The sequence below is a fragment of the Bombina bombina genome, chromosome 3 (genome assembly GCF_027579735.1).
Source record: "Bombina bombina isolate aBomBom1 chromosome 3, aBomBom1.pri, whole genome shotgun sequence".
Lineage (NCBI taxonomy): Eukaryota > Metazoa > Chordata > Amphibia > Anura > Bombinatoridae > Bombina > Bombina bombina.
Window position 1 is genome coordinate 265,009,411 of NC_069501.1, and position 20,569 is coordinate 265,029,979.

Sequence of the window (20,569 nt, forward strand, 5' to 3'; positions counted from 1 at the left end):
GCCATAGAGTTCTTGTTGACACATAATTTTTTTCTTTTTGAGAGTTGTTGCTACCTCCAGAGGCATGGGACGGCCATGGGGGCAAAATTTGCCCCCTCCTATGCCAACCTTTTTATGGGTTGGTTTATTTTGGCCGGTATATTGATGACCTCCTGGTGGTGTGGGATGGAAGTACTGAGTCCACACAGGAATTTATAGACACTCTCAATACTAATACTGTAGGTCTAAGATTTACTGCAGAACAATATACTACAATAAAATTTCTTGATGTAGAACTAAAAGCAGATATTTGTACTGGGTGTATTGGTTCCAGTGTGTTCAGTAAACCGTCAGATGGGAATACTATCCTCAATTATAAATCATGCCATCCAGGGCACGTGAAAAAGGCAATCCCAAAGGGACAATATATTCATACTAAACGGATTTGCTTGGATGACATGATTTATAAAGAACAATGTGACATACTTGACAACAGATTACAAAGTAGAGGTTACCCACAAAAACTGTTAAGTAATGTCAAAAAAGAGGTAGACCAACTAGACAGAGACAAACTTTTGCAATATAAAAACAAAAAGGGAATACAAACAAGTGTGGGGAATAAGATTATTTTTAGTACCCCATATAGTCTTGAGTTCAAGAAGGTTTGTAGTATCATTAAACAGAATCTTCCCATTCTGGCGGGTGACCCGAGACTAGAAGGCTTAGCCTCAGGAGGCTGTAAGTGTGTAGCTAAGAAAGGGAAAACCTTGGGGAATTTGCTAGCACCCTCAGATTTGAGGAGTAAGAATAAGAGAACATGGCTCCCTAACAGACTAGGTTTCTATAAATGCAAAGCTGCACGTTATAAGGCATGCACGTATGTAAATGAGGGTACTCATTTTGTCTCGACGGTAACAAATAGATCCTATGAAATTAGGTACAAATTAAATTGCAAATCCAAACATTTAGATTATTTGTTGACCTGTAGGGGGTGCCAAATTCAGTATGTTGGCAAAACCACACAATTTCTAAAGGATAGGGCACTCAAACATATTAGGGACATAGATGATCCAAAAATATTCACTCCTGTGGCCAGACATTTTAAGAGCAAGCACTCAGGAGATGCCTCATTACTCTCTGTACAGGCCATTGACCATGTCCCAGCCCATAGGTGGGGACCGGGATTATCGTTTAAATTACACTGAAGCCAAATGGATATTTTACTTAAATACCAGGCATCCATGGGGGATACATATGGAAAGTGATGTGAATTTGTTCATTTAATTCTGATATAGTTAATTGACAAAATTTGTCCCCTTTTCTTGTCTGATATTTGTAGTAATCTGACCTTATTGTTCTATAATTGTATATGAATGAAATTATTGCACTTACTTTTATATGTCTATGATGAATTAAGTAAGATATTGAGTATTGTGTATTTAATTTAATTGTATATGATAGGGTCTATTCAAGCCATTTTCTGGACACCACACACAAACTAATGTATACAAGTGTAAGGTTAGACAAGGGTTAATTCATTAATTAAGTAACTCTAATATGGATATTTTATCAATTTAGGTAATTAATTAATGTCTGTCTCTTTAAATAGAGACTTCAGTGAAGACTCCAGTAAGCAGTGAGCAAGTGTGGTAGCCCCACACGAAACATGTCTGCTCGTTTGTTTCTTCACTGAACCCTTTTTTGACATTATGGGCTGCAAGCCCTATTTGTTTTTAAACTGTTTCTCACAATAAAGTTTGTATGTTTTTTACGAAACTACCCCTGCATCCATCTTTTTGCTACTCTACCTTTGTGTGATGCCCGGCAGCTTGCTTCATTTGGGATAACAAAATAGGAGAGGAAATGGGTTTAGTTAGTGTAGGTTGTATGCATCCCTGAACAGTAGAGTTTTTAGGAAGCGTTTTAAACTTTAAAAACTAGGGGAGAGTCTTGTGGAGAAAGGCAGAGAGTTCCACAAGATAGAGACCAGTCTGGAGAAGTCCTGTAGATGGGAATGTGAGGAGGTTACAAGAGATGACGAGAGAAGGAGGTCATGAACAGAGCAAAGGGAACTCAAGGGAGAGTATCTGGAGACTGATATATAGGGGCGAGCAGTGCTATTAAGGGCCTTGTATGTCAGAGTCAGATTTTTTTGTTTAATTCTGAATGCTAGAGGAAGCCTGTGAAGGCATTGGCATAGAGGTGCAGCTGATGAAGAGTGAAGTATAAGGAAGACGAATCTGGCAGAGGCATTCATTATGGATTTTAAAGGAGCTAGACGGCAGCTAGGGAGACCAGAGTGAGGGGAGTTGCAGTAGTCAAGGCAGGAAAGGATGAGCGAGTGGATTAAAATCTTAGTTTTGTCTTGTGTAAGGAAATGTCGAATTTTAGAGATGTTTTTAAGGTGGAAGTGGCAGGAATTAGCCAAAGACTTAATGTGAGAAGTGAAAGAAAGATCTAAGTCAAGTGTGACCCCAAAACAAATATCCTATTAGAGACATCTAGACAGCTAATGAGACTCATTATCGAGTTCAAGACATCCCTGATTGCAAAACTGGATGACGAAATTAAAGATGACGAGGTATTGCTAACCAATTTGGATAGCACAGAATCAGAATCCAAGGAGATAACTGAGAGAAGAGACACACTTATTAAACGGGTAACCAAAACCAGAGAAGATGTTATTCAGAAGAAAATGAAGAAATTAAATAGGGAATTAGATCTAAAGAAATCCATAGATGATAACATTGCCCAGGCCATTGACTCCCCAGACAAAGAGGAGGTAGAAATTATACAACATACAACAGACAAGAGGCCAAACGATGGTGATGAGGACACAAATGGAGCTTGGATTGAGGTAAATCACAAGAAAAAGAAGAGACAGGAAGACCACTATAAACCGATGAATGAACACTACAGAACACAGAGGCCACAGAATTATTCGCAAAGGAGGCCGAGTAACAGCCACTACCCTCATAGAAGAAATTTCTCATATAACAGGAATTATGGACACACTCAATATGAGATAGACCAGAGGCCCTACAGAGATTATGACAACCATGGATATCATGAAAGAAAACCACGATACCACAATAGAAGACAACATGATTACCCCTATCGAGAGAACGAACCACGTTATGGTAACAACAGGTCAAACTACGGACAACCTCGCCCACAGACCTACAATTATAGACAACCATACTATTACCAGGACTACAGAAGATCACCACCCCCACCGAGGGCAACTTATGGAAGGGATCTACCACCAGTGGAGCAAGGTCGAGACCGTCCCACCTATATGGGAAATACTCGCCCCCCCACTAACCACAGAGAATATAATCATTACACATATAATGGTTATAGGAAACAGAGCTGGAGGGAATATCCTCCATACAATCAGAACACATCAAAGCATGTGAGGTTGTTGAGTGACCAACGACATCACCACAATCTGGAGATGGGCCAACCAAAACAGACCCCGCAAAACCAAAAAACCAAGGTGGGGCACGATAACGGCCAAACTAGTGACTAAGTTTTTTTAGGGGAGAGTCCCCTTCCACCCAGAGAGAAAGAGAAGAGCAAACTAACACTGAAAAGAAAAAATACAGACATGGAAGAACCATCGAGTTCCATACACAAAAGAAAACCTCGAGAGGATCGAGAGGGCGCAATAGAGTAAAGAAACATAAATCCGGAAAACATCTAACAGTAACACCTAGAACGGATAACCCAACAGAAGCGGATACCGACAGAAGCAACAGAGGACTGTTTAACCTCAGTTCCAAAACATTGACGGACAAAGAAAAAGATGTACTCTCCTACGGATTGAGTTTTGCTCCATCGAAGAAAATGGATAAATTCCAAACATTCATTAATGCTAAGGAACTAGTAAGAAAACTGACCCTAAAGAGGCATTTCCTCAAATCACCCATCGATCCATATCCAATACGGACGGATGGTGGAGCTAATGACAGATTTACACACACTGATCTCAAAGTAAAATCAACCTTCTATCCTATAATGAGCAAGGGGAGCTGTATAGAAACATTCGAAATGAATGTCTGCGAAGATATTAGAGACCTCAAACTATCGAAATGTAATAAAATAAAACATAATCTCACAAGACCGCAATTGGAGACGATCAAACGTCTAGAGAAGAACAACGACCTGATAATTAAACCGGCCGACAAGGGTGGCGGAATAGTCATCATGGACAAGATAAAGTATGAGGATGAGTGTATGAGGATTTTAGGTGATGATAAAACATACCATAAACTCTGCAGTGATCCAGTAATAAGATTTAAGAGGGAGTTGGATGCCCTACTTGGAGAAACAAAAACCCAAGGTGTACTAAGTGAGAAGGAATATGATTATATAAAAATAACACATCCAAGAACTCCGGTCTTTTACCAACTACCGAAAGTCCACAAATCCCTAGATAATCCACCAGGTAGGCCGATTATATCTGGGATAGGGTCTCTAACATGTAATCTATCAGAATATGTTGATAAAATTTTACAGAAACATGTTATTGCATTACCATCATACCTGAGAGACTCGACCCAAATTCTGGCACTACTGAATGACATCACCTGGAAGAAGAACTACATAATGGCCACATGTGACGTGACGTCACTCTACACGAGCATCCCACATGACTTGGGATTAAAGGCAGTCAATACATTTCTAATGAAAGATCAGGACATACCAGATGAACAAAGGAAATTTGTTTTGGACAGCATTGATTTTATATTGAACCATAACTACTTCTGCAACAACAACAAGTTTTACAAACAAAAGTGTGGAACAGCCATGGGGACCAGGTTCGCGCCAAGCTACGCGAACCTGTATATGGGACAATGGGAGAACATATTTTGGGACTCATGCCCAGCTGGTGCAGACCTGGTTCTATACTCCAGATACATAGATGACATCTTTCTGATCTGGAGTGGAACATTGGAAGACTTGCTACACACTTTAAAAGTAATGAACCAAAACGAGATGAACCTGAAGTTTACATATCAATATAGCCAAGAAAGATTAGATTTCCTGGACCTAAGAATAGAAATAAAAGATGGACTGATTGAGACATCAACCTTCCTCAAGGAGGTTGATTGTAACAATTATGTCCATAATAAGAGCTGTCATCACCCCACCTGGAAGTCCAACATACCTAAAGGGCAATTCCTAAGGGTAAAGAAAAATTGCTCTACCACAGAGCAATGGACCAAGCAGTCACAAATACTGAAACAACGATTCCTCGAGAGAGGATACAACAAAGACACCCTAGATGAAAAGATCAAGGAAGTTACCAAGGTCAACAGGAAGAACCTTCTAGGTTATAAAACAAAACCAGGAATAATGTGGAACGATAATGTAATTGACATACCGATGATAACCGAGTTTTGCGAGAATAGACATATTCTAGAAAATATCATCAGGAGACATTGGGCGATACTAAAAGAAGACGACATAATTGGGGAAAAGCTAGTTCCCAACCCCAAATTTATCTACAGAAAAACGAAAAATCTAAAATGTATGATAGCACCTAGTATCCCAAGAAAAGGGAACACCAACTCTACCACTGACCATCGTGGCAAAAACATCAGAGGATTCTTCCCATGCCCGAGCTGTAAGGCATGCAAAAATGGGCAAAAAACTGAGACGTTTTCTTCACATCACAGAAATGAGAAATATAAGATCAGAGACCTGATCAGATGCAGCGACAAGAACGTCATATATCTAATCTCTTGCTCCTGTGGTCTCCAATACATAGGGCAAACATCAAGAGCCCTTAAGGACAGGATGAGGGAGCATATCCTCTGTATAGAAAAGGGAAAAGTAGATACCCCACTATACAAACATTTTGCTACCATCCACAAGGGGAATATGAAGGATTTTAGTTTCTTTGGAATACAGAAAGTCAGAAGAAACTGGCGGGGAGGGAACCATGAGCAGAAACTTTTATATAATGAATCCAAATGGATATTTATGCAGGACTGCCTTTTTCCCAAAGGTCTCAATCACAAGGAAGACCTTGCTCATCTTCTTACTCTGCACTAGCCAAGATCCTCAGGCAGATCCAAACAACAGAGAGTTCCCTTCTACAAAAGAAGAGAATCATAAAACTAACTGCGTAAGAGTATCCCCTAGATCAGTTACCAAGAACCAAAAGCCAGATAGCCTTTCCATCTAGAGATTTAGTAGTGAAAGCCAGTGGGCCTCTGACTACACGATTGATAACAGATCCATACATATAGCTCATAATCCGGAAAATAGGATTATGAAATAACAAAAAATAAACTAAAATAAAATAAAACCAATCATGGCGATACATTTAGAGAATATATCCAAATTATTCCCCATAGATGGAAACCTTTTAGAGTCGATATGAACATGAAGACCCATTTATTCACTTATGTACGTATGGGTCCACATAAGTTTTCACAAACACGTCCCAGTCATACAGTTCAAATATACTCAAAAGAATTATTCCGAATATCAGAATCATCTATCCCTAGCACAGTATCAGCCCTCTGTTAAGAACAAATTATAGAAGCTAACACACACACTTAAGGTTGGGACTATACCCGGATACATATCACGATCGCTAAGTGGTGTCAAGATCGGACTTATCACACACACCACGACTATTAAGTAATGTAACAATCAGGTATGTCATATAAAGAAAAAACTAAGGTACATCTCAATAAAGCCAATAGGGACTTTATCCACTATAAACGTAGCTGCCAAAACTAACATTAGACTAATGTTGTATACAGAGACCCAAACTGGGCGTATCCTAGATTCAGACACAACCACATAGATATTTATTCTAAAAACACTATCCTCATAACTCCAAACTAGTGACATTAATGTAACTGAGTTGACAATGAGCTCACACATAGCTGAGGAACCACATGGGTACATCCTAATTATCAGAGAGACTAACTCACTTACGAGTTAACATACAAACATAAGAAGATACCCATTTATATAATTACTGAATAAAAACGGAGAAACTAAATATATAAATAAACAAATATTTTTAAATATTTTAAATGTTTTAAATATTTTAAATATTTTTGAGGTTTACATAGGAGAGAAAGCTCACACAGGAGAGTAGATTCAACATTTGTGAGCAGCACACAGCAGTAACATTAATGGAGCAATGGGTAAAACCGGAAATCCACATTAGACTACATATACCAGATAGCACCATGGGAGCCGTCATATGCGGTTCTGAAACCCCCTTTTTTTAACAATAATGAACTATGTTATCAAAATCCAAGTATCAGCCACTATATCCCCTCACACAAACAAGTAGATTTAGTCAGAATTTATAACATCCGTAAGCTACACATAGTAGTAGCAGTAATAGAACAACAAACCGGAAGCCCATGATAGAATTACATACAGCAGACAACAACACGGGAGCCATCACATCTGGTTCTGAAATATCAATTTTCTCCCAATAAAAATAAACTAAGCGATCGAAATCCAAATACTAGCCCCCACACTCCTTATTCCGAAGAAAGGAATACACTGTAAGATGTAACATACTAGAGAAAGATTTATACTTCATAATACGGTAGAAGGTTAACTTAGAGCCCTAACGGCATTACGTATGTTATAGATCCGGGACACATTTTTTTTAAAAAAAAAATTCTGATAATTTGCACTATATCATATAACCAATACTGATATAAGAAGATAGAAAACTATGATGAAAATTAGACTAAGATAATATTTGTACATTTCCCAGAGATGCTTTGAGGCAAACAGGAAGGGGATTACCCTCTCAAAATTTCCCAGAGATGCTTAGAGGCAAACAGGAAGGGGATTACTCTCTCAAAATTTGGCGCCAAAACCGCCCACAAACAATCCCACATCTAGGCTTTATAAGCTCCCAGTCCACACAAATTCAGTATAGTCTTGAGAAAGGCCAAATCGTGGCCGAAATGCGTTGACAGACATACTGGTGAGCTTGATTCTTATACCACTATTGTCCCTTATATACAGTGTTGCACTATTGTTTCTTTTTTTCTCTTTCAGGCTTTTCATCTTTTTATATTTTTACATTTTTGTGATATTGACTTTATGAACAACATTTCTATATATACTATATGGACTTCCATCATAGACACTAACAATATCACTTACCAGTTGGTAACTACCACCTCCGGATCTGGCACCTAGGGTGCTGAAGTGGCTCTGTGTTTAGGAGCACCTATATAGAATCTCTGCCAATTAAGACTTTTGCCCATCAAAATTTATATTTGTTTTACGTAATTTTACACTTTTGGATTGCGGATAATTTTGTTTTATTTTTCAAGGGGATTATTCATTTATTTTTGAAGATGCACATTATTTTCATCTGTCTCACATTTTTTCATCTGTTCAAGATTTATCCTCATTGAACTATATATATATTTTTCTATATTTCTTTTTTTTTATATATATTTTTTATATATTTTTTTCTTTTTGAAATTTTTTTCACTAGCGCTAGTGTGGATTCACATTTCTCTGGGGTTAAACACCTACTTTTTGCATCAACGTCACGTTCTTTCACAGCCCCTCCTCCACTTGGTCCGGTAACGGATCTCACACGCCTTTGATTATTGCATTATTTTTTGAATTTTGTATTGAAGTTTGAACGAATGTTTTTACACCATCATGTGCTGAGATTTTAATGTTTATTTGAAAGTTGATATATTGTTTATTGTTTATTGTTACACATCACATTGGTCTGATCTGAACCACAGTCCACACATTTTTTTCATCCACTGACAATAGAATCATAACTAGAACGCCAAAGTCAGGTAACCGACTTATTAATCTATCCTAAACACACATAAGAACTTTGGAGATAGCTACATTCAAGGTTTTGTATAACTAAAGTAGCCAGGTACAAAACTCCTGGAATATTTCATGGATCCATGAACAGAATTTTACTGTATTTATATATGAACATTGTGTTTTAACATTTTATCTGTGATTTTAATTTGAATGTATATGGAATAAATTATTCGCCAGAATTTAGTTTCCAGCCTTTTAAGCTATTCAGCGCTTACTATCGCCCCCTATTCTGACCCCAAAACATCATATATAGATATCCTATAGGGGGCACACCAAAATTCCCAGATAGGGAGTGAGAAGGTTAAGAGTGCCAATATAATATAATAGAATGCAACTGAAAGCGAGTAAAACTGCAATCAGTTTACCAAAAAATGGCAAGTACTGTATTATAAAAATAACAATAATAAAATCAAATAAAGCGTTTGTGATAAGTCTATAATAGTGTGAACGGAAATACCAGTTTTTCATATATTGGAAAGTTCCATGCAAGATGTTGAAAGGAAAAAATTCTGGGATTCGGTTGTAGAATGGATCACTGTGTGTCAGTAGGCTGCTCCACTTAAGAAACCCAATGTGCAAGGTGACCTATGATGAATTAGAAAAAAAGAAAAGAGCGCCTCATAGTGTATTTCAGATTACTTGTATATAAGGTAAGTGAAAATAAACTCACAAGATTGGTGGCACCGTACAATGACTGGTGCTAGAAGGCAGGCTGGCTCTTATCAGCGGCTGGCTCACTGGCAACAGGCTTGTTTTAGTAGACAGAATGTATCTCTCTGTGTGTTCCCAGCGCTCACCCTTGGGTGGCTTAAACACTCTCCCAGCGATCAGCAATGTGTAAAATCGAGACGGATCTGGAAACCAGAACTGGACCAAACCAGTAAAAGACAACTTCCAAGTGTAAAAAGTTAAAAACAATCCTTTATTGTTGACAGCAACGTGTTTCTCGACCACACACTGGTCATTTCCTCAGGCAAGTAAAAACGGATAAAAACAATGGTAATCAGTGTCTTTAAATACATATGTATCATTAAGACCGGAAGTTGTACTTTTTAAAATAACCAATCGAATACATTGTATCGATCACATGCAATTGTTTACATTGTATCAGACATTAGATTTGCGCAACTGCAAGAATTTATAATGCATATATAGTATTTTAAAAAATCTTGTGCATAATATCTGTGTAACAGACACCAGAGCCCACAAATCATCATGACAAAAATAAAATAAAATTGAAAAATCTAACAAAGTGGTCTCTTTGTTTGAATATAATTGGTTGTGGAATATCATGAAATATCAATTCATATGCAAACATATAAAACCATATGTTGAGACCTATGGAGATTATAATCTTATTTTGACATGTATATCGGTATGTTTTCCTATTTAATCATTTCCCTTTCCCTTAGAAAAAAGGATCTTTGGCAACCAATCTCAAACTTTTAAATACGTATGTGGCATGAGCATGCATTGTTGCTCACATATAAGCAGTAGAGCAAAGTGAAAGGCAATTCTTCTATGTTTTGTTCCTCTTATGTGGTTTAGCATTACTTGATTAATTATACTTTATTAAACACATATTATTTTAAAAACCAGACTCAATTTAATTTCAAATTTACACTCTAATTGTGAATATATATTTTTTCTATGCACATTAATATGCTTTTATTTATATGATACATTTATATGATCTGATCTCTAAGGCAGCCTGCTACCTGTGAATTTACAGCAAACACAATCAAAACAAATAATAAGTGTATATTGCAATTTTTTTATTTTCATTAATTCAACATTTCATGGGGATCAATTTTTAGCTAAACGTCCCTTTAATTTACATTTAGAAAATATGTCAACTAAACTAATAAAAACACTACTATAGTGTGCTGGAGTAATTGAAAGATGCAAATTAAAATGAATAGTTTATTTACCCAATTCATTGTTCAATACCAGCCATGGCTGGTTATCATTCATAGAATTGATTCCATATTCTGCATATCTCATTATATATTTTGGCCATTTGTCGGCATTAGAAATTTGGCATCAGGTTGATATCTCACAGGACGGGAACCGTGGGAATGCTGCGGGTCAGGAACAGGAAATATTGGCAGTTCCAACTGGGGAAGTCTGTTGAAAACATGCTAAGCCTGCCAGATGGCCCCAGAACAAAATAGCAAAAACAGCAATGTACATAGTGCCTTACATTTAGGGGATGGGATTAATTGCAGACAGACTTACCTATCCCATGGGTCTCTGGCCATCTGTTGTCCTCGGCACCTGCCTTCCTTATGCTCCATTCTAAGTCATTGATTTTAAGGCTTTATCACTTTCATACAGACGTCAGCATTCTAAATAGGGCTGATTCAAGTAATTTATCAAATAAGCCACAGTAAAAGACGGGCCATTCATTACAAGAGAAATCTCTGAGCAGATATGTGCTACTTGTGTCGCTGTTTTTCTCCTAATATATTTAACTTTCTGCTTAACCCACCTATAGAACAATTTTCAAAGCATATTTCTAGAAAACATTAATCCTGCTGCAGATGGATGGTTCTGCCTGCCAAACATTGGTAGCTTGCATTATTCAGAATGTATACAGCTTGTGATTTGCAGCAGGATACGTTAGTTTAGTTGATAATCAGGAAAAAAAGCTTTTTGCAAAGGTTGTAGTATGACCCTAAATTTGGCAAATATTACCAAGTGAAACAATTGGTATCTGTCTGTCTGTTTAGCCTTCCATGCCTGATTAAATGGATATTAAATTATAAAAAACTCTGTAAACATTTCTATCATGTATATGAAAGAGCACTATTTAAATATGGTAAAACTAAATACGGTATATATATATTTTTTGTATGAAAAACATTTTATTATAACGATTTTTAATTTGAAGCTACCAATGAATTTCTGTGTGCAATGGGGCCTTCAGAAATGATTGTTCATTTTCACTGGCTGATTTTTTTCTAATTTTCATCTAAAATGCAGTGTTAATGTGCTTTGTTTTTATTGGTTTTAAATATATATTTCTTTACTAAATAACAGCGAGATTACGAGTTTTGCGTTAGAGGCTATGCAGTGCTAACGAGCAGTTTTCTCTCACCGCTCACTTACATACAGCGCTGGTATTACGGGTTTTACAAACCGGGCGTTAAAAGACAAAAAGTGAGCGTAGAGCAAAATTTTGCTCCACACTTCACTTCAATACCAGCGCTGCTTAAGTCAGCGGTGAGCTGGTCGTACGTGCTCGTGCACGATTTCCCCATAGGAGTCAACGGGAAGAGCCGGCTGAGTAAAAGCAGCATAAAACTCAGTAACACAGCCCCAATGATTCCTATGGGGAAATTAAATTTATGTTTACACCCTAACATGAACCCAGAGTCTAAACACCCCTAATTTTACACTTATTAACTCCTAATCAGCCACCCCCGACATCGCCGACACCTGCATTATACTTATTAACCCCTAGTCTGCTGCTCCAGACACCGCCGCCACCTACATTATACTTATTAACCCCTAATCTGCTGCCCCCAACATCGCCAACACCTACTTTATTTTTATTAACCCCTAATCTGCCGTCCCCAACGTCGCCGCCACTATACTAAATGTACTAACCCCTAAACCTAAGTCTAACCCTAACCCTAACACCCCCTAACAAATATAATTACCATAAATCTAAATAAAATTAATATTATTACCTAAATAATTCCTATTTAAAACTAAATACTTACCTGTAAAATAAACCCTAAGCTAGCTACAATATAACTAATAGTTACATTGTATCTAGCTTAGGGTTTATTTTTTATTTTACAGGCAAGTTTGTATTTATTTTAATTAGGCAGAATAGTTATTAAATAGTTATTAACTATTTAATAACTACCTAGCTAATATAAATACAATCTGCTGCCCCCAACATCGCCAACACCTACTTTATTTTTATTAACCCCTAATCTGCCGTCCCCAACGTCGCCGCCACTATACTAAATGTACTAACCCCTAAACCTAAGTCTAACCCTAACCCTAACACCCCCTAACAAATATAATTACCATAAATCTAAATAAAATTAATATTTTACCTAAATAATTCCTATTTAAAACTAAATACTTACCTGTAAAATAAACCCTAAGCTAGCTACAATATAACTAATAGTTACATTGTATCTAGCTTAGGGTTTATTTTTTATTTTACAGGCAAGTTTGTATTTATTTTAAATAGGCAGAATAGTTATTAAATAGTTATTAACTATTTAATAACTACCTAGCTAATATAAATACAATCTGCTGCCCCCAACATCGCCAACACCTACTTTATTTTTATTAACCCCTAATCTGCCGTCCCCAACGTCGCCGCCACTATACTAAATGTACTAACCCCTAAACCTAAGTCTAACCCTAACCCTAACACCCCCTAACAAATATAATTACCATAAATCTAAATAAAATTAATATTATTACCTAAATAATTCCTATTTAAAACTAAATACTTACCTGTAAAATAAACCCTAAGCTAGCTACAATATAACTAATAGTTACATTGTATCTAGCTTAGGGTTTATTTTTTATTTTACAGGCAAGTTTGTATTTATTTTAAATAGGCAGAATAGTTATTAAATAGTTATTAACTATTTAATAACTACCTAGCTAATATAAATACAAATTTACCTGTAAAATAAAACCTAACTTAAGTTACACTAACACCTAACACTACACTACAATTAAATACATTAACTAAATTAAAAACAATTAAATAAATTAAATTAAATTAGCTAAATCACAAAAAAACAAACACTAAATTACAGAAAATAAAAAACAAATTAGAGATCTTTAAACTAATTACACCTAATCTAATATCCATATAAAAATAAAAAAAAATAAAAAATAAAAAAACCACTAGCCTAAACTATACTATCAATAGCCCTTAAAAGAGCATTTTGTTGGGCATTGCCCCAAAGTAATCAGCTCTTTTACCTGTAAAAAGAAAATACAAACAGCCCCCCAACAGTAAAACTAGCCCCCCAAATAAAATACTAACTAAAAAAAACCTAAGCTCCCCATTGCCCTGAAAAGGGCATTTGGATCTGCATTGCCCTTAAAAGGGCAGTTAGCTCTTTTGCGGCCCAAAGCCCTAACCTAAAAATAAAACCCACCCAATACACCCTTAAAAAAACCTAACACTAACCCCTTGAAGATCGACTTACTGTTCTGAAGACTGGACATCCATCCTCAAAGAAGCGGCAGAAGTCTTCATCCAACTGGGCCAAAGTCCTCAACAAAGCCGGGAGAAGTCTTCATCCAAGCGGGGTGAAGTGGTCATCCAGACGGGCAGAAGTCTTCATCCAGACAGCATCTTCTATCTTCATCCATCCAACGGGGAGCAGCTCCATCTTCAAGACATCCGACACGGAGCATCCTCTTCATCCGGAGTCTTCTTACTGAATGACGGTTCCTTTAAGTGACATCATCCAAGATGGCATCCCTTAGATTCCAATTGGCTGATAGAATTCTATCAGCCAATCGGAATTAAGGTAGAAAAAAATCCTATTGGCTGATGCAATCAGCCAATAGGATTGAAGTTCATTCCTATTGGCTGATCCAATCAGCCAATAGGATTGAGATTGCATTCTATTGGTTGATTGGAACAGCCAATAGAATGCAAGCTCAATCCTATTGGCTGATTGGATCAGCCAATATGATTTTTTCTACCTTAATTCTGATTCTATAAGCAAATCGAAATCTAAGGGACGCCATCTTGGATGACGTCACTTAAAGGAACCGTCATTCAGTAAGAAGACTCCAGATGAAGAGGATGCTCCGCGTCGGATGTCTTGAAGATGGAGCCGCTACGCATCGGATAGATGAAGATAGAAGATGCCGTCTGGATGAAGACTTCTGCCCGTCTGGAGGACCACTTCGCCCGGCTTGGATGAAGACTTCTCCCAGCCTTTCAGCCCGGTTGGATGAAGACTTCTGCCGCTTCCTTGAGGATGGATGTCCGGTCTTCAGAACAGTAAGTCGATCTTCAGGAGGTTAGTGTTAGTTTTTTTTTTAAGGGTGTATTGGGTGGGTTTTATTTTAAATAGGCAGAATAGTTATTAAATAGTCATTAACTATTTAATAACTACCTAGCTAAAATAAATACAAATTTACCTGTAAAATAAAACCTAACCTAAGTTACACTAACACTTAACACTACACTACAATTAAATAAATTAACTAAATTAAAAACAATTAAATAAATTAAATTAAATTAGCTAAATCACAAAAAAACAAACACTAAATTACAGAAAATAAAAAACAAATTAGAGATCTTTAAACTAATTACACCTAATCTAATATCCATATAGAAATAAAAAAGCCCCCCCCAAAATAAAAAAACCACTTGCCTAAACTATACTATCAATAGCCCTTAAAAGAGCCTTTTGCGGGGCATTGCCCCAAAGTAATAAGCTCTTTTACCAGTAAAAAGAAAATACAAACAGCCCCCCAACAGTAAAACCAGCCCCCCAAATAAAATACTAACTAAAAAAAACCTAAGCTCCCCATTGCCCTGAAAAGGGCATTTGGATGGGCATTGCTCTTAAAAGGGCAGTTAGCTCTTTTGCGGCCCAAAGCCCTAACCTAAAAATAAAACCCACCCAATACACCCTTAAAAAAAACCTAACACTAACCCCCTGAAGATCGACTTACTGTTCTAAAGACCGGACAGCCATCCTCAAAGAAGCGGCAGAAGTCTTCATCCAACTGGGCCAAAGTCCTCAACGAAGCCGGTAGTCTTCATCCAAGCGGGGTGAAGTGGTCATCCAGACGGGCAGAAGTCTTCATCCAGACGGCATCTTCTATCTTCATCCATCCAACGGGGAGCAGCTCCATCTTCAAGACATCCGACATGGAGCATCCTCTTTATCCGGAGTCTTCTTACTGAATGACGGTTCCTTTAAGTGACGTCATCCAAGATGGCATCCCTTAGATTCCAATTGGCTGATAGAATTCTATCAGCCACTCTGAATTAAGGTAGAAAAAATCCTATTGGCTGATGCAATCAGCCAATAGGATTGAAGTTCAATCCTATTGGCTGATGCAATCAGCCAATAGGATTGAGATCGCATTCTATTGGTTGATTGGAACAGCTAATAGAATGCAAGCTCAATCCTATTGGCTGATTGGATCAGCCAATAGGATTTTTTCTACCTTAATTCTGATTCTATCAGCAAATCGGAATCTAAGGGACGCCATCTTGGATGACATCACTTAAAGGAACCGTCATTCAGTAAGAAGACTCCGGATGAAGAGGATGCTCCACGTCGGATGTCTTGAAGATGGAGCCGCTACGCGTCGGATGGATGAAGATAGAAGATGAAGACTGGATGAAGACTTCTGCCCGTCTGGAGGACCACTTCGCCCGGCTTGGATGAAGACTTCTCCTGGCCTTTCAGCCCGGTTGGATGAAGACTTCTGCCGCTTCCTTGAGGATGGATGTCCGGTCTTCAGAACAGTAAGTCGATCTTCAGGAGGTTAGTGTTAGTTTTTTTTTTAAGGGTGTATTGGGTGGGTTTTATTTTTAGGTTAGGGCTTTGGGCCGCAAAAGAGCTAACTGCCCTTTTAAGGGCAATGCCCATCCAAATGCCCTTTTCAGGTTTTTTTCAGGCTTAGGTTTTTTTAGTTAGTATTTTATTTGGGGGGTTGGTTGTGTGGGTGGTGGGTTTTACTGTTGGGGGGGGTTGTTTGTATTTTCTTTTTACAGGTAAAAGAGCTGATTTCTTTGGGGCAATGCCCTGCAAAAGGCCCTTTTAAGGGCTATTGATAGTTTAGTTTAGGCTAGGGGTTTTTTTTTTATTTTGGGGGGGGCTTTTTTTATTTTGATCGGGATATTAGATTAGGTGTAATTAGTTTAAAGATCTGTAATTTGTTTTTTATTTTCTGTAATTTAGTGTTTGTTATTTTTTGTGATTTAGCTAATTTAATTTAATGTATTTAATTGTTTTTATATTACTTAATTTATTTAATTGTAGTGTAGTGTTAGGTGTTAGTGTAACTTAGGTTAGGTTTTATTTCACAGGTAAATTTGTATTTATTTTAGCTAGGTAGTTATTAAATAGTTAATAACTATTTAATAACTATTCTACCTAGCTAAAATAAATACAAACTTGCCTGTAAAATAAAAATAAACCCTTAGCTAGATACAATGTAACTATTAGTTATATTGTAGCTTGCTTAGGTTTTTTTTTATAGGTAAGTATTTAGTTTTAAATAGTAATTATTTAAGTAATAATATTATTTTTTATTTAGATTTATGGTAATTATATTTAAGTTAAGGGGTGTTAGGGTTAGGGTTAGACTTAGGTTTAGGGGTTAATACATTTAGAATAGTGGCGACGACATTGGGGGCGGCAGATTAAGGTTTAATAAGTGTAGGTAGGTTGCGGCGACATTGGGGGTGGCAGATTAGGGGTTAATAAAAATAATGTAGGTGTCGGAGATGTTGGAGGCAGCAGATTAGGAGTTAATAAGTATAATGTAGGTTGCGGCAATGTCCGAAGCGACAGATTAGGGGTTAATAAGTATAATGTAGGTGGTGGCGAGTTTAGGGACAGTAGATTAGTGGTTAATAATATTTAACTAGTGTTTGCGAGGCTTGAGTGCGGCGATTTAGGGGTTAATATGTTTATTATAGTGGTGGCGATGTCCAGAGTGGCAGATTAGGGGTTAATAATTTTATTTTAGTGTTTGCGATGCGGGAGGGCCTCAGTTTAGGGGTTAATAGGTAGTTTATGGCTGTTAGTGTACTTTTTAGCACTTTAGTTATGAGTTTTATGCTACGACGTTGTACCATAAAACTCAAAACTGCTGACTTTTAAATGCGGTAGGACTCTTGATGGGGTAGGGTGTACTGCTCACTTTTTTGCGGTAAGGCCCAAAAAGTGTGCGCGGACCTTAAACCTGTAAGACTCGTAATACCAGTGGTAGTTAAAAAGCAGCGTTAGGACCTATTAATGGTGCTTTTTCAGCCTAACGCAAAACTCGTAATCTAGCCGTAAATTAGCTTTTTCTAGACATGTGAGATTAGTTTCGGATTGATTCAGAAATTCGTCCGAATTCGTAAAATTCGGGATTCGAATCGATCTGAATTTCCGAATTAAAATAGTGCCGAATCTACCGAAAATAAATCCGAATTAGTTCAGATTTATTCGGTAGATTCGGATGGCCATGGATTACACTAGTATTGTACAGTATATAAGGTTATATCACTCTGCTATGGGTTACACCTAATATACAGTACATAATACTAGTCTAATCCCACCTAACACTTACCGAAATTCCGAATTTCCGAACTGAATCGAACTGAATACAGCCAAATTTATTCGAATCCGAAGGAATCCGAAACGAATCCGAACCGCATTGATTCAAATTTTTTCGAATTTGAATAGATTCGAACCGAAATTCGAAAAAATCCGAATCGATCCGAACCAAACCAAATTTTTTCGCCATGCACATATCTAGCTTTTTCTCTGGGACATTTCCTTATCAGCCAGTTAGCAACAGATAACTAAGGTGTCAATTACTAGAGATGTGCATTAGTTTTCGGACAAATGCATGTCACAAAAATGGGATTTTCGTTTCATTTTAACTAAATGAATATCCAAAGAATGCACCCACGAAAAGTAAAGACAATGAAAAAATACTGACGAAAATCAACAGTATTCGTTCTTTTACTTTTATTTTTTTAAAGGAACACTCAAGTCAAAATTAAATTTTCATGATTCAGAAATAGCACACAATTTTAAGAATTTTTCACATTTACTTCCATTATCAATTTTTTTACAATTTTTTTATATGCATTTTTTTTGAGGCACCAGCTCCTACTGAACATGTGCACAAATTCACAAGGTACACGTATATTAGTCTTTGATTGGTTGATGTCTGTCACATGGTACAGGGGGCTGGCAAATGGGAGAAAAAATTCATTTGGCAGAAAAAAAATCTACTGCTTTTGTGAAATTCAAAATAAGTGTTATTGCATTGTCTTTTTTCTATTCACTTGTTAATTATGCACATCTACTGTATTAGGGTTTAATACTTACCTTGGCTCACTCACTGTGCTATGGAGATCACATAAGGTAAGTAAACTTTTCACCTGTAGCTTTGGAACATTTACATTCGTTTAATGAAAACAAATGTAAATGTTTAATGAAAATTCAGTATTCTTTCATTTTAAACTAAATAAATACTAAATAGTGCAGATAACGAATATTTGGGGAAACTAATTTCCCTAAATATTCGGACTGAAAATTTAGTCTTAGGGGGATATTTATCAAAGCGTCAACTATGTTGCATTCACCGGCATCAATACGCTCGCCTAACAGCACCAAACATCGCAGCCGCAGATCTGAATACGTTCTCTATATTTTTTAAAAAGCCGTCAAAAACATGCGCACCAATTACGGGGCGATGAGCATTGGACTGTTGTTAACTAACAGTCATTGATGACGCTGCCATTCATGTTTTCCCAACTTTAAAATTTCACTAAACACTGCCACTATACTAAAATGTTTAACCCCTATCCCACCACCACTGCAACCGAAATAAAGTTATTAACCTCTATCCCACGGCTCCCGACACCGCCACAACCTAAATAAAGTTATTAACCCCTATCCTGGCGCTCCCTGCCACCGCCGCTACTAATAAACTTATTTACCCCTAAACCTCTGGCCTCCCACATCACCCCCACTAACTAAACCTATTATCCCCTAAACCGTCAGCCCCCCACTTTAAATTAAAATTACAAGATCCCTATCTTAATATAAATTAAAACTTACCTGTAGAATTAAAATAAACTAATTTTAAACTATTAATTAACCTACCCTAACTATTATACTAAAATTAAATTAAACTACCAATTAAATAAACTAAATTACATATTTAAAAAACCTAACCCTACTAAAATTATTTAAATATACAATTAAACCTTATTAAAAGTACTAAATTACAAAAAAACACTAAGTTACAAAAAAAAACAAACACTAAATTACGAAAAATAACAAACCAAATTATAATTTATTTATTTTTACACCTAATATAATAGCACTATCAAAATAAAAAAGCCCCGCAAAATAAAAACACCCTAGCCTACAATAAACTACCAATGGCCCTTAAAAGGGCCTTTTGTGGGGCATTGCCTCAAAGATATCAGCTCTTTTACCTGTAAAAAAAAAATACATACACCCCCCAACAGTAAAACCCACCACTCAACCAAACCCCCAAATAAAAACCCTAACTGTAAAAAAAACCTAAGCTACCCATTGCCCTGAAAAGGGCATTTGTATGGGCATTGACCTTAAAAGGGCATTGATGTCTTTTACACTAACCCCCAATGATCCACTTGCAGTTCTTGCTTGAAGGATCCATCCAGCCGGCGAAGTCATCATCCATGCAGCAAGAAGTCTTCATCCAGACGTCCTCTTCTATCTTCATCCAGCTGGCGAAGTCTTCATCCAGACAGCCTCTTCTATCTTCATCCAGTCAGTGAAGCCTTAATCCAGACGGCCTCTTCTATCTTCATCCAGCCGGTGTGGAGCGGGTCCATCCTGAAGACATCCGACGCATAGCTTCTCTTCTTACGGTCGCCACCGTAAATTGAAGCTCCAATGCAAGGGACCCTACCATCTGAATGTCACAGCTGAAATCGAAACTCATCAGACCAGGCAGCGTTTTACCTATATTCTATTGTCCAATTTTG

The 20,569-nt window shown here is 37.1% G+C and overlaps 1 protein-coding gene across 1 annotated transcript; it reads left to right on the top strand.

The window, feature by feature from the left end:
- Positions 1-2,491: 2,491 nt before the first annotated feature.
- LOC128652304 (component of gems protein 1-like) lies at positions 2,492-3,511 on the top strand. The gene has a single exon (XM_053705242.1). The coding sequence runs from the start codon at positions 2,492-2,494 to the stop codon at positions 3,509-3,511; it is 1,020 nt and encodes a 339-aa protein (XP_053561217.1).
- The last annotated feature ends 17,058 nt before the right edge of the window (positions 3,512-20,569 follow it).